This window comes from Panthera onca, chromosome D4 (genome assembly GCF_046562875.1).
Source record: "Panthera onca isolate mPanOnc1 chromosome D4, mPanOnc1 haplotype 2, whole genome shotgun sequence".
NCBI classification, from domain to species: domain Eukaryota; kingdom Metazoa; phylum Chordata; class Mammalia; order Carnivora; family Felidae; genus Panthera; species Panthera onca.
In genome coordinates, this window is record NC_138351.1 from 17,317,500 (window position 1) to 17,344,677 (window position 27,178).

General features: G+C 40.4%; 1 protein-coding gene and 1 pseudogene across 3 annotated transcripts in view; one reads left to right on the top strand and one right to left on the bottom strand.

Annotated features, from left to right (window-relative positions):
• The window catches only part of RORB (RAR related orphan receptor B), a 392,263-nt gene that overhangs the window by 315,348 nt on the left and 49,737 nt on the right, over positions 1-27,178 (top strand). For all 3 annotated transcript variants that reach the window (XM_060610056.3, XM_060610057.3, XM_060610055.3), the window contains 2 exons: positions 14,272-14,357; positions 19,621-19,762. In XM_060610056.3, coding sequence (XP_060466039.1) covers positions 14,272-14,357; positions 19,621-19,762 — 228 coding nt within the window. The remainder of the gene's footprint in view (positions 1-14,271; positions 14,358-19,620; positions 19,763-27,178) is intronic.
• LOC132663615 (mediator of RNA polymerase II transcription subunit 6 pseudogene) lies at positions 1,631-3,624 on the bottom strand (annotated as a pseudogene).

Genomic DNA, 27,178 nt, shown 5'->3' on the forward strand with positions numbered 1-27,178 from the left:
TTGTGACATCAATGGAGTCTTTAAACAACTATTTATCCTCACTACTGACAGATTTACTCAGGTTATTGTTGCTATTGTTGTTTAGAAATTAATAACACTGGACATATTAACGTCTATGCACTTAATCCTCTTTGGGTCTGAATTACAGTTAGCAGAGGCTGACAGGTAAACATAAATGTTCCTTTCTCTCCTGATTTGGCGGGGTGGAAGGAAAAACAGGAATTTTCCCTCTGTTATAAAATTACAGAAAACAGGTTTTGATTTTAAGAGCATGTGCACACACACACAACTCATTTTTTTTAAACGAATTATATGAGTCAATGTGTGTTTACGTATTGCAAAGAGAAACAAATATTTTACTTTCCTTTTAAATTTTAGTGCAATCAAAAGGAATATCCTAAATTGAAACCGCAGCTCTTGTAAAGTCACTGTCGTAGAATACTTAGTACTGTGCTTACCAGTTTCTGATTTTCACTAGTCTTTTTCCTCCGTTATTTCCCCCCAAAATAAGTATCTCCGAAGTAACTCAAACCTCTAAAGAAATGACAAAAAAAAAAAAAAAAAACACTTTACTTTTTCCTACCGATTCAGTCCACGGGTAGCCTCAAAGGGCCTTTGGTAGAAACTAATGTATAGGAAACACAGCCACAAACATCTCCATCCAAATGTTACCATACACTGTCAAACAATGATTATGCATTTTCGGCTTGTAGCAAAAAAAAGAAACTTGGTAAAGTGTGTTTTGAAAATGACGATATTTGTTCTTAGTACTTGGTTACCGTTGGTCCTACAATTCTTTCCCCAGCTTACATAAACACTGAGTAAAGCTGGGACGGATTACGTGCAGCATGCTGGATCTGATGAGCTCAAAAATAAGATAGCTTGGGTCCTATAATGTTTAGGATTATGCTGGTAATCTCTTTAGGGAAAGTGTGCAATATCAGCAGAACAGACACTTTGGTCTTCGAGGGAGCTGTGCACTCATAATTCTCCATTTGTTGAGTGGCTAAGCCTTTGCCTACATTGATACGGTACCTTTGTGATATTTCGCACAGGGTGAAATTACAAGACAGAGCATTGAGGGTGACATCCTGAGTTATCATTTGACCCCTGAAATAATTTCTGGTGCTGCGTGAAGGTGAGAACACCTTCCTTTAAAATCTACGTGCCTCATTTTTCGAAAAAGGCCATTTATGTAAGGATGAACTAAACCTATACATGCCTTTGCTAGAACATGAAGTGATATTATAATGTAATTCTCAATGCAGAAACCTGCCATATGTTTTGCTCCTGTAGCATTATCTGCTTTAAAAATAAAATCAGGGGCGCCTGGGTAGCTCAGTCGGTTAAGCATCTGACTCTTGGTTTGGGCTCAGGTCATGATCTCACAGTTCGTGGGTTCGAGCCCTGCGTTGGACCCTGCACTGACAGTGTGGAACCTGCTCAGGATTCTCTCTCTCTCCCTTTCTCTCCCTCTCTCTCTCTCTCCCACTCTCTGCCCCTCCCCCACTTGCGTGTGCGCTTTCTCTCTCTCTTTCTCAAAATAAATAAATAAACTTTAAAAATAAAATGGAAGCTCTTGCAGATGATCCAAAACATGAGTGCCTAAAATCTGAGGTGTTTTTTTTATGTATACAAATACTTTTATTTTGTTTTTAGATGTATATATAGCAGTATACATTTGAGTAAGAGGCTGCTCAAGTCTAGTAGGAGAAAGGTTACAAAAGATACATAAAAAATAGTCATATCAAAAGCATGAGGATCCTTACATCCTTCTTAAAGAACAAGCACATTCTATACAAATGGAAGGGTCGTGACAAAGAATTTTAAAGTTCAAGAGCCTGTCATGGTAATGAGGTGCCAATAATGGACAAGAGGAGTCTTGCAGGCTTCTCTCTGACCAGTGCTCACTGAAGCCTCATTCGTTTTTCCGGGGGGCCTTTCGTGCTCGCTGTCTGTTGGACGTTCTTCGTGGTCTCCTTTTCCTCAGATTTAATAGTCTCTGGTATAGGTTCTGCCTCTTTCTTTGTCTGACCCACTGGGACAGGCTTTTCTCCAGGCTTTTGCTACCCAAATTTGGGTGGAAATTTCTGCCTGAGGTCCAGGAGCAAAGCATCCACACGTTGTCTCTGAAAAATAGAGCTTGGTTCTTCTTTCCTTTTGGCTTTAGGTTTGACTTTATCTTGCTCTTCACGATCTTTGAAGTGCCACCAATAACCTGGGAAGGATAGTATCGACAGTATGACATAGCTTCATCAAAAGCTGATTGAATGCCATGCACTGTAGAAAGCACCCTAGAGTTTATAACTGACCCCAGGTCTGGTGCCTGGTAGATCACTCCAGCAATGATACAGTAATCAGCCAGTGGGATAACTTGGGTAGAAGACTGCTGCTGTTGCTTCCAAATGATAAAAAAGAATGGGCTCTTGAGCGTGCAGAAGGATGTATTCCACTCCCATTTGATTTAATGTAAGCCTCTGCATTTTGACCACTTCATTGTTACATGTCCTGTCGTAGAAAGGATTACTTCTTTCTGAAATGTAATCCGGGACATATCCACCGTTCAAAATGGGGATCCAGGAACAGTCAACCCAAGAGATTCCCAGCAGCTTATCTTGGATATCCACGGCTGCCATAATTCCAAAAGCGCTCGCCTAAAATCTGAGTTCTTATAGTACAGTCACCGATGCCATTATACGTCCAAAGTGTCCTCCCATAAGTGAAGACTCCCTAATGTCCTGTTGGAGTGTCTCTTCATACAAATTTTTCCCTAAACCACCCCTCTGATGGCAAAGAAAGTCTTTGAAGTAACTGTTCCTTTTCCATTTCATTCTGTCTCTCTCTCCTCTGTCTCTCTGACACGTAAAACAGATGTAAATATCTCATCTACGTTCTAAAGCTTGCTTATATAATCATTTTCTGCATCAGTGGCTGAGAGAATATGAAAAAAACAGATATGCTTATAAATATGAAAGGGTGGCAAATAATACCACTGTTTAGTTTTTGGTCATCCAAGCAAATTATAGGACATTATGAGCCAGTTAAATAACACTATTACATTAGGGGGAAAAAGGTTAGTATGGTGCTAACATTCTGATAATATGTAGACATTGTCTTCATATGGGACAGTAATCCACCCAAATATCTTATGAGAGGATGGCATGCCATTTTTATTTTACAAGGTTTCCCTTTTCCAGAGCAAAGGCATTGATACTGGATTCTGATCACTGCATTTTACAATATAACTTAGTTCTTTTCCCCGTGGTCCTGCCTTGTCTCTTTTTTTTAAACATATTTCAAGAGATTTAGTCTTTCTTTTCCACCAAGCAGAGAGAGACAGATTTTTCTTGGTTTTGAACTCTCTGAACAGGTGCTGAGAACTTCAGGAATGGTCTCTACGCTTCTACCAATGAAGAAGATGAGAAGTAGTATTGTGTGCTTTCCATCCCGAACTTGAGTCACTTGGGATTTTCTTGGTGTGTGTGTGTGTGTGTGTGTGTGTGTGTGTGTGTTTAGTGTTCCTGTTCCAACCTTTGAATTTTCAGATATATAATTTAATGTCTTTATTTTCATATTTATCACCTATGTCCCAGCTAACTGGCCTTTCCAAGTATTCTTGAAAAGAAAGTATACATGGGGCACCTGAGTGGCTCAGTCGGTTAAGCGTCCAACTTCACCTCAGGTTATGATCTCGCGGTTTGTGGGTTCGAGGCCCACGTCAGGCTCTGTGCTGACAGCTCAGAGCCTGGACCCTGTTTCACATTCTGTGTCTCCCTCTCTCTGCCCCTCCCCTGCTCATGCTCTGTCTCTCTGTTTCAAAAATAAATAAAACATTAAGAAAGTAGTATATAAACCACCTCTTAGAGCACAGTGAACAGTAGTACTCCATTGAGCCATATAAAATTGCCAGTGCTGAGTGTTTCCTTGCATAAAAAAGTGACAATTTCCTGTAGTTCAGCCTGTTGTCTGTGACTACGAATGGAAAGCATAGTCGTATGATAATTCTGAAAGCATTCTGCCACTGTTTACTGTCATTTAACCCCAGTAACGAGGCCCCCCCAAATAAGTTTACATCCCTCATCTGGAATTTTATTCTCATCATTGAATTTTCCTCTTTCAATCTTTAGTCACCAATTTTAGGGGTGCCATTTTCCTCCATAATTACCACTTGAAGTCCTGCTTGCCGTCTAAGAGGTGGCTCAAAAACCACCTCATCCACAAACCTTCCAGGCTCCCCCCAGTTAAAATCAACATCTTGAAGATGGAAGTTTGAATGTGCATGTGTTTGTGGCCTGAAACAAATAAATATTTGCTGGAACAATTGTTTTAAAGTATCCCTTACTTGTGTTGGTTGGGCTGTCTCACATGATCCTCACTACCTCGAAAAAAGAAGTGCTTTTGTGGAATTATTTTAAATAACTAATAGAATGTTGAATGTATTTCTAGATTTACAGAATAATTGAGTACAGTTCCATATATCTACTCACCCCCCCACACACACACACATACAATTGTCCTCTATTATTAATACCTTGCATGAGTGTGATATATTTGTTACAAATGAGGAGCCAATCCTGATACATTATTAACTATAGTCCGTAATTTAAGGTTCACTCTTTGTGTTGTGTCTTTCTATGGGTCTCAGCAAATAGATAGACATGTGTCCATCTTCATATCATACAGAACAATTTCACACCCCCAACAATTCTCTCTGCCTCACCTACTTATGGTCCTCTCCATCCCCCAAATGACTTTTGTTTTACTGTCTCTATTTTGTCTTCTCCAAAATGTCATAGACTTGGAATTATATAGTGCATAACCTGTCCAGACTGCCTTCTTCACTTACCAGTATGCGTATATGGTTCTGCCATGATTTTTCATGGTTTGATAGGTCACCTTTTTTTTTTTTTTTAAATCACTGAATAATACTCCTTGTCTGCATGCCCCCAGTTGGTTTATCCACTCACATGTGAAAGGACATCTTGTTTGGGGGGTGCCTGGGTGGCTCAGGCATTTAAGTGTCTGACTCTTGATTTCGGCTTGGGCCATGATCTGATGGTTCGTGGGATCGAGCCCCACGTCGGGCTCTATGCTGACAGTGCTGGTGCCTGCTGGGGATTCTCTCTCTCTCCCCCTCTCTCCGGCCCTCCCCTACTTGCACTCTCTCTCTCTCTCTCTCCCTCTCTAAATAAATAAACACTTAAAAAATGTTTAAAAAGGATATCTTGTTTGTGGGGCAAGTATGAATAAAGTTGCCACCAACATTAATGCGCAGGTTTTTGTGTGGACAGTTTTCAATTCAGTTGCTGGGTCTTAGGGTAAGACGATGTAGTTTTATAAGAAACTGCCAAACTGCCTTCCAAAGTGGCTGTCCCATTTTGCCTTCCCACCAGCAACAAATAAGCTCTCCTTTTGCTCTGCATCCTTGCCAGCATTTGGTGGTGTCAGTTTTTTAGATTTCGTCATTCTGATAAGCATGTGGTTACATCACATTGTTGTTTTATTTTCTAATTCCCTAAAGACATAGGATGTTGAGCATCTCATACGCTTATTTGCCATCCATATACCTTCTTTGCTGAGGTGTATGGTTCTGGTCTTCGGCCCATTTTTTTTGAATTTGGAGAACTCTTTGAATATTTTGAATAAAAGCCCTCCATCAGATACATGTGCTACAATATTTTCTGTCTGTCTGTGATTTGTCTGTTCATACTCTTCATGTAATTTGATTTTTAACATAGAAAAGCTGTCTTTTTTTCATCTTCCAGAAACTGGGGTTTTTGCTCTTTTTGAGTTTTTATCAAGGGAATGAAGCCTGCCCGAGCCACTCTGAGTCACCTGTGCGATCCTGTGTGTAGAGTTCGCCATTCTTGTTCTCCTTCAGTGAAGGTGGTGTTTCACAAACATGAGCTTCCTGTTGAAGATTTCAGCTGTAAGGGAGACTAGAGAAAGGGGCTCAGAAACACACGAAGGAACTACAGAGAGACAGGGTTTTCCATGAAGCAAAATAATGGCTGTTTTCTTCTTTCTGTGACTGAAAACATTAACTAGCAAGAATACATGTCTTCTTTTTTCAATACGAAGTTCTCCTCACATGGAGTTGTGGTTTGGGGACAGACAACCCTGAGACTTAAATTGTAGATTATCTTCCCCTTTCTTTCTCCCAGAACTTCTCAGACTTCGCTGTGCATACGAATCACAGAGATAATGTTATAATGCAGATTCTGATTATACTGGCCTAAGGTATAAGCAAATGGCTGAATTTCTAGCAAGTGCCCAGGTGATGCTGTGCTGCTGGTCAGGGACCACGCTTTGAGTACTATGGCTCAGGACAGCGTGATGATAGATGGGAGGAATATGATGAGTGGCCATCATGACCCCTGAGCTCCGTGTTACCTAATCTGCGTCCACGAGATGGGGCAGCTTTTCAAATGTATCATTTCCAGAATTACCACGGAGAGCTGAAATTAGTTCATTTCTGTTTCAAATATTGTTTTACCTCCTTACCGCCACCAAAAGAAGTAAAAAAAAAAATTTGTGCAATTACAATTTTTAAGTAGAGAAACTACCTTTGAAAGTCTTCTCAGGGGAGATTTTTTTCTGCCAGAGTGTCTAGAGAGTCAGCTAATGGGTCAGACCCCAAGAGCAAGTCCACAGAAGAGGGAGGACGTACTACCACACAGTGTTAACAGCATGAAGATGATGTAGACGCCATTCACAATCGTGAAATCTGTAAAGGAAACTGGGTACACTGGGTGTTAATGACAGTAATGCAAGATGTTTCTGGCTTTTCTTTCTTCTGCCTTGTCAGTTAATGACCAGAGCTTTTTGTAACTAACCCTTCAAGTGTCCTCCTGCCTTTTGAACAAAAGAGAAATACCTAACAGACAATAGCAGGAACTGCTTTTCCGGAATCCTGTATAGTTTCTAATTTTCCTTAATGCTGGAGAAATTAAAAATGCCATTAGTTCTCAGAATAGCTACAACCATAATTACCTGGACATCACAGAACAGTTCTTCTCAAACTTCAATGCTGTCTGTCCTAGGAAGCTTGTTAAAAAAGCAAATTGTGATTCAAATCGGTCTTAGGTAAATCTTGATTCTTTGCATTTCTAACATGCCCCCAGATCATGCCAATGCCATACCGTGAGTGGTCACAGAAGACATTACTGCTTTCATCCTGAATGATGTCAGGTTCTACACACACATTATCTTGTTATAATTAAAACTTTGATAGGACAAGATGTATTTAATGGGAATTAATTCATAATTTACGAGTTTAAAACCACTACGACTTTCAAGGGGGATATTTCCCTTACTATCAGTAATTGCTATTAATGATAATACTAATTGCTGCTACTGTCCTATGTTGGTCTCAGACTCTGTTATTTCAGTCTTCTGAAGAGTTAGCATAGGAGAACAATTCTTTGGGGCTGAAGGCTCCTATGTAAGATAAGTCAACTCCCTTCATAATATTCCTATAAATCATGCCTTTGAAAAAAATCATTTTTTGCCATTCTCATCTGAGAGTAATTTTTTTTCTTACCCTCGTTTCCAATGACATGTAGTACAGGGATATAATAATAGAAAAATAAATGTTATCTATAGGTCGCTCAGAAGCTGTCTATCAACTGACGGGAAGTGAAGACTCACACAGACCACCACCCAGAATATTACAGAGGAGAGAGAGGAGAGGTTAAGATGAAAGGGAGATCCCAAATGCTGATAGAGGAATTGGAGGATTCTAGTAAGAATTCGAGTGCACTGAATCGCAACCACTCTATGTGGCATTTAAGCAGGAAGCTGGGACTGAGATGCCACGCGCCCGGAAGAGACGTACGTGAACACATACCTGATCCAATGTCAGGAATCTCTTAGATTCACCACCTAGCATGACATCGAAGCTCAAAGACGCTTACTTCTTTTCCTAAGGGTCTCCTTTTCCCACACTTCCATTCCGCCTCAGTCTTGGGGCTCTTTTCTGATCAGTCAAAACTTAGAGTGGAGCCAGATCTTAGACACACTTGCTTCATCCTCTAGGTTTGCTCTTAGGTGACAGCAGAAGATCGTATGCCTCATAAAGGCAGAGAGTTATCCATCTGCTTGTGAAAGGAGGGAGAAACTGCAATCAGGGGTTTTAACCTGGACTTCCCACAAATGGTAGACAGTACAACTTGGGCTGCTGATACCAGGTGCAGAGGCAATTTTCACCAAAAGAGTCATCCTTATTGGAAGTTTTGTATGTGCAAATTGTGTTTCTTTCAGACACTGAGAGTTTTTCCTGCACTGCCCACTTTTAGCAGAACTGTAAAATTCTGGGAAACAGGAACTGAGGAGCAAACCCAGTATCCAGGAATGGAAGTTATTGTGCACGGAATAGATGCTTCTTATTTCCCTTAAGGAAAAAAAAAAAAAAAAGCAGAAAACAAGATGCTACAAGTATAGCCCAAACCAAAGGTCGGGACACAGAGAGAGAATTATTGGTCATTTCCTCGTATTTTCTTTTTAATGTTTATTTATTTTTGAGAGAGAGAGAGAGAGACAGAGCGTGAGTGGGAGAGGGGCAGCGAGAGACGGAGACATGGAATCCGAAGCAGGCTTCAGGCTCTGAGCTGTCAGCACAGAGCCCAGTGTGGGGCTCAAACTCACAAACCGCGAGATCATGCCTTGTGCTGAAGTCGGACACTTAACTGACTGAGCCACCCAGTAGCCCCATCCTTTGTGTTTTCATATTACCACCTTGTCCCTGGGTCTTATTTCCTTGGCAGGTGATTTTCCTGCTGCAGAGAATTCCTAGTTCATGACTTGATTCGTTGAATCCTCAATGGGAGACTTACCATATCAGAATCACTTGGGGACCTATTCCAAAATATATACCCACCCTGATCTCAAGATTCTGATTACTACTCCTCAGCCCAAATATGGGAGATCAGTATTGTTTTTTATATATAAAAAGGAGTATGTCAAATCTCTTGGCTGTACTGAAAGAAAGAAAATCAGGATTACTGCTTTAAGGAGCTATACAACTTCTCTTTTGGTCTCTATAGAAAAAAAAAAAATTGAAATATTATCTGGACCTGGAACCTTTCCTCAAGGGACTTAAAATGCCCAGACTATAGAAGGGGCCAAGTTGAGTTATAGGAGATGAAATGGGGAAATGAGAGCCACAAGAACACATGCAATAAAAATGTTTACTTCGACCAGAAAGTGCCTGAACAGTCCACTGTGACTACCATTCCTGATGGATTCTTTTAAGAATTAAGGTATCTTGGGAACACCTGCGTCCCTTAGTTGGTCCTGTGACCAGCTCTTGATTTTGTCTCAGGTCATGATCTCACAGTTCATGGGTTCGAGCCCTGCATTGGGCTCTGGGTGGACAGCACCAGATCCTGCTTGGAATTCTCTCTCTCTCTGTCTCTCTCTGCCCCTCCCCTGTTCATTCTCTCTCTCTCTCTCCCTCTCTCTCTCAAAATATATAAGCTTAAAAAAAAAGAATTAAGGTATTTTGGTGCATCAAAGTGATGCATTTTCTGGTGAATGCATTAGCCTGGATTAGTTCATCTCACTTAACACCTGCATTCACCAGCAGGGGGTTCTGAGGGAGCAGAACAAAAAGATATGCACGTTTTGATAATCAGGAAGAACTGAACACACAGTGGCTTTGTGCAATGTTGTAAGGGTGCTAAGCCAGGAAGGGCCTTCAGGAGGTGGTGGGGGGAGAGGAGAGACCCGCCATCTTCAAAGAAGACACAAACTGTGACTAGTTTATAGTTCTTGAATAGGACCTTCCTGATAAATCATAGGGTATTAAATTAATTGTACTTCATTAAGTGTTCTAATACAAGATACAACATCAAATTAGTTTCAATATTTCATGATATTCTTTAAGAATATCATTTCCCCAAAAAACTTACATATGCTTTTATATACAAAGAGATTTCATTGGTAAATGCAATGTTAAGTATAGTCTCCACAGAGGATTACCAATAAAAGTGATACAAGGGAGCGGAAGATATAAGCAATGTAGAAAGTGAGAAAGGAGCACACCTCGAGCCATCTCTCAGGGCATGGGGGCTCCCCTACGTTTGTCGCTCAGAGAACGCTACCGTTGAATTGATCCATGAGTCATGCAAAAGGAGAAAAGTTGAACTTCCCCCGCAGTTTCCTTAGAGCACCTTCATTGTCACAGCTGGTGGGGTCCAAGCCACCAAATCCTCCCTAGATGTTCAGCCTGAAGCCATGACAAAGAGCATGCCACCGTGTCTGCATTCACTGCAACATCACCGCCCGGGAGACAGTGGCTGGAGTAATGGCTAGACATTTGGAAGGGGCAAACATCGGAGCAATTACGTCATGCATTGTCCTCATCTTTGTCTGGAATACTCCGCCTTGAAGTATTATAAAATACATAGTATGAACTATGATGTTGTAGCTCAGAAGCAGTGTATTTTAAATGAGCACAAAGGAAAAGGATTAGTGCTTTCCATTATTTACGTTTATCTTCACCTAGAGCGCCCGGGTGGCTCAGTCATTAAGCATCTGTCTTTGGCTCAGGCCACGATCTCACGGTTTGTGAGTTCGAGCCCCATATCAGGTGAGCTCAAACCCTGCTTCAAGTAAGGATGATCCCTACCTCGGGTAAAACACGAGCCCTGTTTGGGGTGAGCCGCATCTCTCTCTCTCTCTCTCTCTCTCTCTCTCTCTGCCCCTCGTGAGATTCTCTCTCTCTCTCTCTCTCTGCCCTTTGCTCACTTGCGCTCTCTCTCTCAAAAAAAACAAAAAAAAACCAGTATCTTCACCTGTAACAAACCTCATATGACCCATTCTGTCCTAATAGGTAAAGTGGCCATGGGTTTTCTGAACTGATAATCCCTCCCCACACATATCAACACACGTATGTCCTTTTAAGTGACTTCTTTCTCTTTAAAAATACTGTTAAAATGTTTATGGTTCTTCAGGATTACATGTTGAGCTAAGATAATAAATATGTATAAATATGCAGATACTCTACCGAATCATTCCTGATCCCATTTGTATTTTCCAAGTTGTATAAGATAACCTTTGTGGCTTTCAAAAACATCTTCTCACACCCTAGGGGGCAAATTACCTCTATTTTCATTTCCTTTAGAGTTAGATCATTTTATAATTAAGAACTTATTGAAGCAGATTCTCCCCACGTGTAAGTTACTCCCTGGGGAGTAATTTATGCAAAGAGCACCTCTGACTTAATATCATATAAGCTTAACAACTATACAATGGATACCTGGTATTTTTAGTCAATTTTGTAATCATTGTAAAGAATCCACTGTGTGAAAGGTTATCGCTAAAAAAAAAAAAAAAAAAAAAAAAGAAAAAAAAAGTACAAATTATGTATAGTGTCATTCATTTGTATTTTTTAAATAAGATTTTTAGTAAAGGAATAATAATGTGGCTTGTCATAATTCTCGTCCAATAGCATTAGAAATACCAGTTAGCAATGATTCTGACGCTGCTAAAAACTGACATTTTGTAGCTCTTCACTATTTGCAAGGCAGTTCTACATAAAATATCTCATTAAACCTCACAAATCTATGAAGTTTGTCAGCTAACTTTATAAACCAGGAAACAAAATAAGACTTTTATCTTACCTATGGACCCAATCATTATCAGGTTCGGGACAGGAATCCAGGAAAACAGAATAGAAATTACATCAGATCTCACATGTTTTCCCCATATCACAATCTTGAAAATCTTGAAAACAAATACTAGTTCATATAATCTGAAAGCTGAAAAAACAGAAGCAATAGAAATACTTAGTCTAATAAGTATTTTAGTTGACTTTGTCTCATCTCTTGATATTTTTATCATTGTCTCTTTAGCTGGCACTATTAGAATAATACAGAAATTTAAAATTGTATTCATGTTGTGTCTCTGTGGTAAGCAGGGAAAGGGTCACAGAACAAAATATCAGGAAAATTGGCTAATTTCTGGTTGCCATCTCCCAAATCAACTCAAAGGCATCATTAACCACTTGGATTCTGAGTTTTCTCGTATGAAAAATAGGCCATAATGCTGAATTTTTTGCTTATAAAGATGATTTGAACATACCGTGAAATATTGAATTTCAAAAAAAATTTAAGATGCTCTCCTCAAGCTAAGTATTATCTTTTTTAAAATGTAAAATAATAAGACAATGAGGGTTATGTCTTGCATTTATCTGTTTTGTATATTCAAGGGTGAGAAACTGTAGAAAAGCATCCACATGGCAGATTGATGTACAAAGCATTTTGAGGCATATTTTGCATAATTATTTTAAATTGGGAACGGGAATAGCAGATCTTCCTGGTGTGTATAATTTTAACAACACTTAGAATACTACCAGAGACATAGGAATTACTACATTCTAAATAAAGTTTATCTCGTGGATTCATCCATAACCTCAATGCTGATGCCTTAAAATCATCTTTCCAGAGGGTTCTGTACACAGGTGCTTGCACATGCACACATGCAAACTGGAAATCCTGTCCCCCACCCCCACCATGTTCCATAAAGTGGTTGCCTTACCAACAATTCCATTTGTGTCAAACCAACTGTTGAACCTCATCCTAAGGGTGAAGCTAGAAGTCATCTTTGGAGTCTTCATCAGTTTCTACCTCTGTGTCCTTTCTTTCATTTATCTTCATAGAACTGTCCTTCTATTTGCTTCTCCCTCTCCCCTTATCCTGCCACTGACGTCTTCCACACTTCCATCTCCCGACACCGGGTTCGGAATAGCCTTTTAGTCTCCTGCCTGTTTCCAGTTAGCAAAGGTACCCAAACCACCACTTTGATCCTGTCGTCACCCCGTTCCTTCCCTTGAACCCTTGTGGCCAGTGGTATCAGGTAGAAATTCCTCTGCCTAACTCCCAGGAGCTCCATAATCTCTTATCCCTCCCTCTACCCAACCATATGGCCCACGTCTCCAGTGGAGCCGAAGTGTTTGTCTCAACGATCACGAGCCACAGTCATTCCAGAAGTCCTTCATTCCATTCTGCTTGCTGAAGCAGCCTTGTCCTTTCACTTCAGCCCAACAGTCTTCGGAATCAACTCTAATGTCTTCGTCTCCACGAAATTATTTTCTTCGTATTGAAGTCATAGGAGCCACATGTTCTATCATTTTCTCCTGGTTTTTCCATGCATTAATTTTGTTTTATGAATGAAATAATCTGTGTCACTAATATATCTTGTGTCAACAACTTCTATTATTTTAGCGGACGTATGGAGTGTGCTCAATAAATATTGTCACCACTGACATACTCGAAGTAAACATCCAGCCACGTTATTTATAAAATCACGCCCTTCCATTTCAGCTTTGCTTTGTTTACTTATTTAAAATACTGTTGAAATAAGGCAGCATGATAACACTCAGTGACTTGATGTTTGAAGTGCAAAATAAGAAAACCGAAGCCACTGGTTCAAGGGATTTTTTTAGTCTAATTAATAACCAGGTCAGGTTTATTTTTTGAATGTGTTTTTTTTTTTTAATTTTTAAGTTTACTTGTCTATTTTGAGAGAAAGAGAGAGCAAGAGCATGTGCAAGTAGAGTAGGGGCAGAGAGAGAGAGAGAGAGAAGGAGAGAGACAGGATTCCAAGCAGGCTCCAGGCTCTGAGCTGTCAGTGCAGAGTCCGATGCGGGGCTCAAACTCATGAACCGTGAGATCATGACTTGAGCTTAAATCAAAAGTCGGACACTTAACTGACTGAGCCACCCAGGCGCCCCAATAACCAGGTCAGGTTTAAAAAGGAGAAAGCAGGGGCGCCTGGGTGGCTCAGTCGGCTGAGCGTGCGACTCTTGGTTTCGGCTCAGGTCATGATCTCATGGTTTGTGAGTTCGAGCCCCACATCAGGCTCTGCATGGACAGCGCAGAGCCTGCTTGGGATTCTCTTTCTCCCTCTCTCTATCTCTTCTACTCCCCCTCAGCCTCTCACTCTCTCTCTTTCTCTTTCTCTCTCTCTCAACAATAAATAAAACAAACATTTTAAAAAAATAAATAAATAAAAAGGAGAAAGCAGTGAAGTAAGAGTTTAGAAGACTTCCGGTCCCTGGTTATATTTTGTAGTTTTCGAAAAACAAAGCAAACCTTGGTAGATGGATAGATACCTTTTCACTTAGAAGAAGATTCAGGAAGCCGGGCCAATAGTGGTGGGTGAGCCCACGCCAGGGTCTTCCAACACTCAGGTCATGCCAGGGGGAGGTGGGGAGGGAGCCAGGCAAGCAAAAGGAAGAAGCTCAAAATGTCTGTTTTCCCCTTGCAGCACAAATTGAAGTGATACCATGCAAAATTTGTGGCGATAAGTCCTCCGGGATCCACTACGGAGTCATCACGTGCGAAGGCTGCAAGGTAGGGGGACTTTGACAGGACGCTGCCAACAGCATCTGTGTTTGCCCCAGGCATCCGTGTATGTCACCGTGCGCGTGGCGACATCTTTTTAAAGAGGGCCTGCTAAAGGATTCTTGTGCTTGCTGCTGACACTCGGGAATTTCTGCTTGGTGTGTGGGTGGGTGGGCTTCCCGTTCTTGGCCTTTTAGCTTTTTGTGATCGTCTAACTGGTCAACCGCGACTGGAAAATGGATTGTTATTTAAGAGCTTGAATTATTCACATTTACAGAGATATAAATCCTGCCTCCTGCTCTCTTTTAACTGTACTGCCTTCAGTAAACTCAAGGGCATTTATTACTGTATGAAACAACCAAAGGTTAAAGATGGCAAGCCAACGGCTTATGTTTCCTTATCTGCTTACAAATGAAGTTCAAGGTAACAGTTGCAATATGCATATGTTCATCCTTTATTCTCACATTCCAGAAAAGAAGAAGTAGAGTCGTGGAATGTTAGAAGGATACCAGATAATCTCTGAAGTAATTAAAAATGATCTGCCCCAACCTCCTCATTTTCAATGAGATAATGAAGTATAAACAAGATTATGTCATTTGGCCAACATCACTGATCTAGTTAGTGAAAAAGTATGGCCAAAAACACAGGATTTTTCATTCTTGGTCCAGCGTTCCCCTCCAAGGACATTGAACCAATCCTTCCAAAAACAAACTAATTCCTATGAGCAAGATGCTCTTAAAATACAAAGTTGAAAATAGCAGTTAACAGAGACTTAATCCGAAATAAGGGAAACTTGAAACTTCACAGTAAGTGTTTAAAATTCTTCCTTAGAAGGAAAAACAAGAGAGACTAAGTGTCAAGGGGGAAATAAGAAACAATTCCACACCTAATTTCAAAGGGCAACGTGTCACGGAACAAAATGCAGTGTAATCTGGGAGTGAAAAGTGATATGTTGGCGAAGTTATTGATGAAAACAATCATATTTTTGACCAAAGATGCAAGCAGGGCGGGCGCCTGAGTGGCTCAGTCGGTTAAGCGTCTGACTTCAGCTCAGGTCATGATTACAGTTTGTGAGTTTGAGCCTCACGTCGGGCTCTGTGCTGACAGCTCAGAGCCTGGAGCCTGCTTCCGATTCTGTGTCTCCCTCTCTCTCTGCCCCTGCCCCACTTGTGTTCTCTCTGTAGCTCTAATAAATAATTAAAACTTTTAAAATTTTTTTAAAAAGATGCAGGCAGAAAGAATTTATATCAGTAGACTGTGGGCACTGGCTGACTCAGTCCATAGAGCGTGCGTTGTGAGTTCAAGTCCCACATTGGTTGTAGAGATTACTTAAAACATTTTTTTAATTAAAAAAAACAAATAAGTAGCCTGAAAGAGATGTAAGACGATCACCGATTCTAAGGACTAATCTTAATCCTCACAGAGTCAAACATACATGAGACAAAACATACCATAATTCTCCAGTAGTCATGCTATGAGAACACTTGACAAGGTCTTCATAATGGTCTCAAAAAGTATGAATTCTGAAATTGAAACTCAAGCAAAGAAAAGGAAAAGAAAAAAATGAAACTAAAGTGGGAAGAGGACACAGAGAAGGGAGAATAGCGTGAATGTAACTCGCCCATCAACATCCTGACCTCAAAGGTGATTAGTGATAATCCATATTTGAACATCCTGAGATATTCCTTGTATTCCTCTGTTTGCTCTGCAGACCTATGATTAAAAACTGCATGTTATCCACCTTGATGCAAAGTTTTCAACTCATCAGAAGACACAATAAAGCAAAATTACTAATCAGCAATTTTTTACCCTCCTTAGAGTAAGCTATTACTACCTCGGGGAGGTAGGCAAATAGTTTTCTTCATAAATGCTAATAATTTCGGAATCCAAACCCTCCAGAGAAAGCATTTCCACTACTGTGTTGGTTTAGTAGGTATTTTTAAGGCCTCTGGTCTAGTTTATTAAGTACCCACCAAGTATATATATTTTTAGATCAGTGTCACAGTGGAGATCTGTGTCACTGTGAAAGCTCTATTTGGAAAAGGCCCGATTTCAAAATATGAAGGTATGTTCCTGTTAAAAAGCAAAACATTTTACACAGAAGGTTTAACTAACCTTACAAATATATTCCATAGACCAACAGCTAAAACAAGTGTGTAGGGTACGGCCATCTTTTCTATTTAAAGCAGGAAACACAATCAAAGAAATTATGCTGCTATTCTGAAGCATACTCTGAAGTTTTAGTCAAAATGACATTTTACGCGGCACTACTTTTTTTTTTTTTTATTTCATGGAAAAACCCACATTTGTAAATATGCTGTGTTTTTCTCCAACTGGAAAACTCAAGAAATTCCGTTTAGAATAAGATGTCAGTGTCAGCGCATTCGGTATCAACCTCTGAATTTTCATAATACCGTTCTGAGTCAACATGAACAACTCATTTTAAATAACATCAGTTCAGCTTGCGCACTTAATTCAAATTCCTATTCATTCAATAACATTTGAAACAGAATCTCTTTTTCGTGCCAAAAACCTCATTTGCAATAATGAGCAACAGATAAGCAAGAAATGCCTCGTAATTAATGTCAAATTGGCCTTAAATTAGGCCTGTAGCTGTGACTTTAGAAGTCTTCTCCGTCAGCTCTTTTGCTAAGTGGCACTGGAGTATCCGAAGATAAAAAACCACCAATTCTTTCTTAAAATGTAAATTCCCAAGTCATCTTTTACCAAGACTGATGGGCCAAAGTTTCTCTTTCTGACACCTTTGCTGGCACAGATCTTCCTTGACTTACATGAGGTTATGTCCCTATAAACTCACTGTGAGCTGAGCATATCTTAAGTCAAAAATGCATTTGATATACTCAACCCAGTGAACATCATAGCTTCGCCTAGCCCACCTTAAATGTGCTCAGAACACTTGCTTTAGCCTACAATTGGGCAAAATCGCCTAACACAAAGCCCCTCGTAAATAAAGCATGGAATGTCTTATGTAATTTATTGAATACTGTACTGAACATGAAAACCAGAATGGCTGTGAGCGCTATAGGTCGTTGACCCCCACAATCGCTGGGCTGACTGGAAGCTGTGGCCGCAACCCTGCCCAGCGTCACAAAAGAGCATCGTGCTGTCTCTCACTAGCCTGGGAAAAGATCCAGATTCAAAATTCGAAGTATGATTTCTACTGAATGTGTATTGCTTTCAGACCATCTGTAATGTCGAAAAATCGTAAATTGAACCATTGAAGTCAGGGACCGTTTGTATATGGAGTACGTCCTTTCAATCCCTGGCAGCTTGGATGGGATCTCTGTTTGAAAGGGCTCTGTGAATTCATTCACACTGGACAGTTGGATATCTCATCCTGCCACCACTGGTCCGAGGGGACCAAACTAGTCCTTGTTTTGAATGGCTTGGGGCTTACAACACAAAACCAGTTGGCATTTTTTTCTCTCTTGTCCCATTTCCGAGTTACCCATTTCCGAAGTTCTTCATAAGAGTGGCAGGCTCACAGGGCACCTGGGTGGCTCAGTCGGTTAAGCGTCGACTTTTGGTTTTGGCTCAGGTCATGATCTCGCAGTTTCTTGAGTTCAAGCCCTGAATCGGGCTCCGTGCTGGCAGTGCAGAGCCTGCTTGGGATTCTCTCTCTTCCTCTCTCTGCCCCTCACCCACTCACACCATCTCTGTCTTTCTCAAAATAAACAAACTTAAAAAAAAGAAAAGAGTGACAAGCTCTCTTTATAGTGACAGGCCATGTCATACGAGAGCCCAAAACTAAAGGAAAATCGATGATCTTGATCCTCTTTAAACTTTTTGGGGTGTTTTGCATTAATGTTGATTCTTAATATATTGTGTTAAAATATTACTTATCCTGATTGACAGGTTTTTTGGCAATCCTTAAATTTTGTGGCCAAGATGGGTGCCTGACTAGCCACACCCTAGTCCCAGCCCTGCTCTGTCCTCCTGCTGATAATCGAGGAAACCCAGATTTTCCTCTTTAGGGTTTTCTTTTCTTTTTTTTAAAGTTTTCTTTAATTTTTTTAATGTTTATTTATTTTTCAGAAAGAGAGAGAGAGACAGAGCATGAGAGGGGGAGGGCAGAGAGGGAGGGAGACACAGAATCTGAAGCAGTCTCCAGGCTCCGAACTGTCAACACAGAGCGTGACGTGGGGCTCGAACCCACAAACCGTGAGATCATGCCTTGAGCTAAAGTTGGATGCTTAACTGACTGAGCCACCCAGGAGCCCCCTGCCCCACCTTTAGGGTTTTCTGTAAGATAGCTAAGGCGCATAGTATCCAAAGAATTTTTTAATTAAAAAAAATTTTTTTTATTTATTTTGAGAGAGAGAGAGAAAGCAGGAGTGGGGGAGGAGCAGAGAGTGAGGAGAGAGAGAGAGAATCCCAAGCAGGCCCTTCACTGTCAGTGCAGAGCCTGATGTGGGGCTCGAACTCACAAATCACGAGATCATGACCTGAGCCGAAGTCAGACACTCAACCAACTGAGCCACCTAGCCACCCCAAAGAAAGTTTTTTAATAATTAACTCAGTTATGGATTTATTTAGAATGGTAACGTATGGTTCATGGCAGTTAACTGTACCAGAAAGAAACCTAACTTGCACGAAAACCTCCTACATCTCTATAGTCTATTTATTGCTTATTCTTATTGAACAGTTTATATACTATATTTGCTTTATTTAAAAATATGGTTAATTATAAGGCACATCACTGGTTTAAAAAAAACAACCTTGCAGATGCCTTCTGGGCATATTTAAAGTTTTTCAAATGGGTAAAATGCTTCTTAGAAACCGGGAAGATACTGGCACATGCTGAACCCACCCTCCTCAGTACGGCTCTTGTGACCAATGTCCCCCACAGCACTTGACATAAGCCTGTGTTATTTTCCCCCTCAAGTTTTGTCATATTTGGCTTAGCAGTGACACTGTCCTCTGCCATTCCTTTGATGCCCGGAACTCTGTCCTGTTTTTCTTTGCAAAGAACACAGCGCACAAATGTCTTTAGTAAACACTGATTAAATGAATGAATGAAAGATGCCTTCCTATCTCTGTAGATGGTACATATTTTCCCCCAGGCAAATCATCTGTAAGGTATCCAAGGAGAAGTATCAAAAAAAAAGTTGTTGTTTTTTTATTAAACTCCATTACATTCACGGTAGAAAATATAGCAAACGTGTATGTTAATTGTCTCAAACGTGTATGTTAATTATCTCCGTTTTCCTTCTTATAAATAATATCTCCCTCCCATTCTCTTTTCTTCTAGGGATTCTTCAGGAGGAGCCAGCAAAACAATGCCTCTTACTCCTGCCCAAGGCAGAGAAACTGTTTAATCGACAGAACCAACAGAAACCGTTGCCAACACTGCCGACTGCAGAAGTGTCTTGCCCTCGGGATGTCGAGAGATGGTAAGACATGCCTTCCAGGTTCTTAAAGGTTTTCACGTGGGGCGCTTGGGTGGCTCCGTTGGTTAAGCATCTGACCTCAGCTCAGGTTTTGGTCTTGTGGTTCATGAATTCAAGCTGTGCTGACAGCTCAGAGCCTGGAGCCTGCTTCAGATTCTGTGTCTCCCTCTCTCTTTGCCCCTCCCTTTCTGACATATTCTTCCCCCACCGCACCCCCCCTCTCTCAAAAATAAATAAACATTGGTAAAAAAATTAAAGGCTTTCACATGGATGCTTTGCTGGAGTCTATTTAAGCCATTGGAAGGATTTTAGACAAAGGGAATTGGGGATAAAAAGAAAAGAAAACGTGCTGGCAGAACTTCTAAAAACTGCGCATTGCCCCATAAAATAGGAATACAGGAAAGACTTTGCTGGAGCTCGTGGAGCAAGCTGTACTAATAAGGTTGGGTGAAAGCCACATTGGCCAAGGTTCAAAAGTTTGCATGTGCATGAGTGGTTCCTAGGATGTGAGATTTTTCAGAGCTAAAACCAGGGAACATGCGAGGCAAACCAGGACTATTTTGTCACTGGGTGAGTCTGACTAGTACATGAGTTGCTTGGTGTGTGGAGATATTAAGCAGCAGAACCTACTTCCATAGGAAGCCCAGAAGCCCTACTATTATTGGCCATGGACTTTCTAAAGCATCATGAAAATTTCAAAAGCTATAGCATAAGTCCAAGCCTTAAAAGGGCTGTGTAACTGGTGTCCTTCTCAGAATATGACCCAAATGGGTGAGCTGGGCCCCCCACTGATTTTCTTAGATTAATTGAAGAGACAAACACACACAAAGAATTTTATCTAGTGTTGCTTCCATTTTTAAGCACTCATCTAAACTCATTATCTCCCACCTTACCCCCACCCTCCCACCCCTAACACTGGCTACAGCACTCCTGTATCAGATTGTGAGCCACCCTGAGTCCTGAGGGCACTTCTGTCTTGTTCTCACTGTATCCTCAGGATCTGGTTAAAGGCAGGCACCTAAATGTTTGTTGAATGAACCATGGAATTCTCTTTTACCTAGAGCCTGAGACAGACAGTTCCCCTGGTACTTATTCTCTTTATGTGATTCATTGTAGATTCTCTACTCCTGGTCACATTCTTGTAATGAAGTTCAAGGTAGTGTGGAAAGAAGGAAGGAAGGAAGGAAGGAAGGAAGGAAGGAAGGAAGATAGGAAGAAAGGAGGGAGGGACAGAGAGATGGACGGAGACAGGGAGACTTCCAGATCTTAAAGAAATAGGGATAGTTGGCATACACCATCTCTTGGTATATAGGGAGTTTTATGAGTTATTAAATTAAATGTGAGCCTTTTACTCATTTGGATAGAATCCGTTCTGCGTAAGTCTTGATATCTAAACCTAAAAACTGCTTACTTCTTAGCTTGCATTCTCCAAATACTTATATCATAAAAGTTTACCTTTTTTCTACTTCCCATCCCACCTAAACTTGTATTGCATCAAAGTATACCTATGAGGCAAATTGGATCCAGAAAATAAAAAGAATTTGACCTTGAGCCCTTCAGTGTAGAGGTAGCTTCTAAAACTACAGAGACATGTTTCCAAGCTTTTCTATTAACTACCTGACTTTGTGTTTCTTTGCTTTTCTAGACTTGCTAGCCATGTAAATATACTCCTAGGGTGTGTACTTTCACATAACTAAAGTGAAGAAAGTGGAAGGTAGGGATTTAGTGGTTTTAAGCACTTATTTAGTGCAATTCTACGGGAACTTTAGTTGATGATTTTGTACTTTGTTTCTGCTATATGGAGGCAGCATATTAATTGACAGTGTATGAAAAACTCCACTAATTGTGCAAAGAGATTGAGCCATTGGTTATTTTTCTTTGTTACTTCTTCCTACAATAAAAGGAAGTGTCTCTTTTGGAAGGGCAGATCTTTGGTCTGTGCTGGTGAACAGAATCATAGACAAGAGATGGGCTTATGGTCCAATGTCTACAAAATCTAGGAGATTGTTTGAATACCATGGCAAAAAAAAAAAAAAAAAAAAAAAGTGTGTTGGGAGGGAGGGTCATTTAATGGACAGAGCCACGATCTTTTCTCAAGGGGGAAGAAATGTAGTGTAGCATATAAACTTGCGAGTAAAAGCAATACAGTGTCTGAAGATACCGGAGATTCAGGATAGTGATTCATCTTGGTTTTAGATCCAGAGACCATTCTGAGGATGCCAGGGACATCCTCCAAAATACCTCCTAACTGTGTCTTATGTAAAACTAATGACAAGGAGAAATGCTCCAGGGTAGGAGCGGTGGTTGGAAATGAGGATAAGAGGTTCCAGCAGAAGGAAAAAAAAAAGGATTCTTCCTAAGGGAGAACAATTCTTCCTGTTACGCAAGAGGAAGTTTCGTCTGAACCTTGATTACCAAGAGTATTTCCTTTATACCAAATAAATTCTACTAATACCAGGGTAGCTGAACAGGTTTTATCTCCTGTTGATATGTAATGTCTGGCCTGTGGTATTGATGGCTTAAAAATCCCTGAACTTATTGGTGATTACCTATTTGTAGCGAGGACCCAGCAATGAGAGCTGGTACTTCCCCTGCCATTAATTTATTATATTTACCTTCTACTGGTTGAGCAGGTATTTTCAAAGTGCTTTCACAGTAGTGCTAGTAGCCAAGTTCAGATGCCCTCATACCTGGCTTCTTTCCACATACACCTTGCCCACGTTCCTTCAGACACAAAGTGGCATCTTCATTTTGATAATCGCATTTGTTTTCTGTCAGGGATGCATGGCACCAAGATTGTTTATTTCACCTACGTGGCCACTAAAAAACCATGGATGGCTACTTGTAGATAGCTTGATATGACTTTTAAAATCACTGGACTTTCATTCTGTCCTGAATTTCCACTTTGATCATGGTTTATTAGCCATGGCACATAGATGAGTAGACAAAAAAACTCAGCAGTAACAGATTTGTTCAAATTTAGTTTGGGCAGAGAATCAAAAATCAAATCCACTTGGAATATATACGCGTGTGTTTATGTGTATGAAAAGGTGAAACCGGGATGCCTGAGTAGCTCAGTTGGTTAAGCGTCTGATTCTTGATTTCAGCTCAGGTCATGATCTCAGGGTCATGAGTTCAAGCCCCGCGTTTGGCTCCTCACTGGGCGTGAAGACTACTTAAAACAATTTTTAAAGGTGAAGACATGCATGTATTTATGTGTGAGAGCTGATAGCATGTATATGCCCATCACATATTCTCCACCATCATATTTACTTTTCTTTTTAACTGGAAGCTTCGTAAATGTTAGTTGCAGGAATCTTTAGGATAAACTGTTTCCAATCGTACTACTACAAACAAACAAATAAAAACCAGAAAAATGTTTGGTGTCCGTAGGAAGATACTGAGCCCCAAAGAGAAAACATGATACTCACATTGCAATAATTGAATAGGCATCCTCCTAATGACATGTAAGTAGCTACCTTACGAGGACAGATTTCACAAATTAGGTTTCTATTTATCCAGAACAGCATTGTCCGATATCCAGAATGGTAGCCACATGTCACTATTTAAATTTAAATTAATTAGAATTAAATACAACTTAAAATTCACTTCTTCAGTCACACTAGCTGTATTTCAAGGGCTCAATAGCCCCATGTGCCTGTGGCTACCATTTTGGAAAGCATAGATGACATTCGATCATCACAGGAAGTTCTATTGGAAAAGGAGAAGGATGTGAGAGAATATTTTGAAATTAGGAATAAGGTTGGGTAGATTGAATCTGATCTTTTCTACAAAGCTTGGAGCACTATAAAAAAAAAAAGGCACATCCTTGAAACTGAAAAAAGTTAAATTAAGACCAGTTTGCTTGGTAAGCAACAAGATATGAGCATGGTGAACTTTACAGCCAGAAGATTGTGAGATAAAATAATTTCCAAAATGACTACAGAAAGTCACAGATGATAGTTCTACAATTGGGCTCTCTTGAAACCAACAGCATATATCTAGTTGTCGTGTGTTGGTAAGCAGAAATCTTCAAAGAAGCAATGACTTTGTTTTACAGTTACTCCAAAAACTTCCATTCCACTTAGAATGCCACAATCCAAATAAAAATGAAAAGATCCCCGATACTTTGCATAAAATTGTTCTTTGCTAGTATGAGATCAGAGTGAATGATAAGAGCATATCATGAGTAAATACCACCATCACTGAATATTTATAAGGCACTTGCAATGTATACAGAATCGTGCAAGTTTCTTTGAGAGCTAGCAGTTTAACAAGAGGCTGCCTCTATACTCAAGTGAAAATCATTAACAGAATGATTCAAGTCTGAGAGGGGCAGACACTTAAAACATGTGCCATTCTGATTAATGGGTAGTGGTAAGAAGAATGCTAATCCTTGAAAATAGAACAGTAATACAGCCTTTGTTAAAAATACCCCTATGAATACAACAAATGTTTTCACAGATAGTGACAAAGGGATTCTATACACGTCAGGAAAGTTGGGTAGATTTATTTGTTCCATGTACCGTAACTGTTTTCCCCAAATATGTCATTACTTTTATGATAGGAAAGGGGCACAAAACCACTAGGACATCACTGTTTCTGACATGAATGGAAAAATCTATTCTAAAATAATATTAGAGTAATTGCCAGCAAAGTTCTTTATTTAGAATGAAGTCTGTTAGTTCCAAAATGTAGTGGAGCTTTAGGTCGTCTCTGAAAATATTTCAGTTTGCTCAGTGACCTGATAAGTCAATACCTTGGAAAAGGCATCACTATTCACCATTGGGTTTTCAGATGTTTACCAGGACAGAGGTCTTGACAGCCTACTGATTTGACATTGTTTGCTTGGATTATGAGATCTACGGTCAACAGCAGATTTCTGGGCCTAAAATTATTAAATGTAGAGTCTTAACTGGGTTCGCTCATTCATCAGCTGCCAGCTAGAGGTCAGTCTGTGCCTCTGCTGAGGGTAGATGGCCTTCTCTGCAAAGACCTTATCGTCTAGCAAGCTAGTGCAGGCACATCCTTTTTGTGGTGAGAGATTCAGTCACCTAAGAACTTTTGTAGCTTCTGTTTGTATCACATATGTCAGTATCTCACTGGCCCAAAGCAGGTCACATTGATGAGGTTTTTGGGGGGTGACAGTGGGGCTCATGGGGTCCAGAGCCGACAACCAAGAAAGAATTCTTGAAGATGTCTGTTGGTGCAAAAAAAGTGATTTTATTGAAGCATGGGGACAGGACCCGTGGGCAGGAAGAGCTGCCAAAGAACCAGGAGAGACTGGTTATATACTGTGGGGTTGGGGGAGGTAAAGTCCAGGGGAAGTTTCCAGAGAGATTTTCGTATGCTAAAGACTCACAGGGTACTGGAGGCCGAGCTGTTGTCAAGCTAAAGTTGTTTTCCCTCTAGCAAAGCATTAACATGAAGACAGTAAGGAGTTAGTTCCTGGAGAAACATTTTACTCTGCCTGCCTCAAGTATTTATCAATGCGCTGCAGGCCATAAAGAAATAGAGTTCTATCTGCCATTTCCTTCAGCCTTTATTTCCCACAATCACTCTGGAGGGGTGATGGAGACTTTTAGGTCCTTCAGGACTATGATCTCTATCATTTTTCCCCCCTTTCTTTTGTTCTTGGGCAGCCAGGAGTGCCTGAGGAACATCACACATATCCCACCTGGGGGGGGGGGGGGGGGGGCGTGTCGCCTGTCAGCTTGCCTTAAGCTCCCTCATCAACGTGCCCCTGAGGCAAGTGGTGAGGCAGGGCGCCTGCCTGGAATGAAAAGGCATTGCATATTTACACCAGGAAGGGCATAGAAATAGGTAAGAGGAATCAGGGTCATTAATGAAATCAATCTACCACAAGTATATTTCACCTAACTATAGAGTGCATGGAAATCTAAAGCAAGGTTTAAATGGAAAGGGTTTTAAAAGGAGGCACTGCATTTATGTCTCCATGATAGAAGAGCCTCCTCTTCTCAGTCTTTGCTCTCTAATAGATTTTAAACAAACAAATGCAAAAGCTCTTCTACTAAAGTAACTCAGAAAGTAATCTACTTCCACCAAAATCTTAATCTACCAATAGATAGAAATTTTGTATCATCCTCAGGAGTTCTGTAACAAATTGCTGTTCTGAACCTACCTGAATGCAAAAGACAGGTTAGCAAATAAAGAAGAATGTCGCATTCATATCTTGCTGGGGGTGGGGTGGGGGGGTGGGGGGGGGTGGGGAGTTCTTCCTGAATCAAAAGTTATCATGATTTATTTTTTTCTGATATAAAAAGTTTTTTCCCCAGAGAATTTATATTTATTTATTTATAAATTTATTTATTTAAAAATTATTATATTACATAATATATATAATATTTGTAAAGTTATAATATAAAGATACAAAGGAATGCTTTCCCTAAAATTTACTTTAGGATTTGCCCCATGGACAAACTGGAAATATCACCGCAATTAATAAGCAAATCCATGTGTCTCTGAGAAACAGAACCTAATAAAGATAGTATCTCTACCAACAAAGTTAAACACAATGATCTAAATGATTCGAGACGCTATTAAAATGACAGTAGAGGTAGAAAGGGGAGTTTGGTCTGAATTAAACAGATGAATTGTCTTCATTCAGAAAACTTACTGGATAAATCACCCCTTTGTTTTTCTATTTAGGCAGTGTCAGAATGCCTGAACATTTTTTTTTTTACTGAGGATTAAGGAAAAACAGGAAGTTTGGGCTGCTACAAATCCAGTCCTCATATCCACAATCCAGCAGGCAGGAAAGAAGAAAACAGTGAGCCCCAACACTGAGAAGTATATGCAGCATTTCTATTTACCTCCTCTTATCCAGAACTTAATCTCATAGCTGCACCTGGCGGTGAGGGAGGCTGGGAAATGTGGTCTCCATTCTGAACAGCCGATGCTCAGATAAAATTTGATAACTCTGTAGCCAACAGAAGGAGAAGACGAGCACTGATGGAACATGGCCAGCGGGGAGGGGGGTGGCTCTTCCACAGTAGGAATCTCTTCTGTGGGCCCTCTGTGCCGGAGAGTCCTTAAGCACTTCACCATGTAGTTATTTTCAGAAATCATTCTCACGAACCCGACTAACTGATTCCAGGAACTGGACCTGTTCCTACCCTCCACTTCCTTCTTTCTACATTCCCTGGGCTTCCAAATACCAACAGGTGATGAGAACACTGTCACGAAAGAAAAGAAAATAGAAACTCCGAGAGGAGCCTCCAAGTTTGCCGTAGTCCCCACCGTTAACATGAACTGCAGGACATAGTGTTTGATGATGCAGACAAGGTGGCCTCTCACTTAAAATATTCACAGCCTAAACTGGGAGTTGACAGTTTGTGAGGGAAAATGTCAATATCCGTAACAAATCAGGAGGTCAAACTCTACCAGTTAAGAAACAAT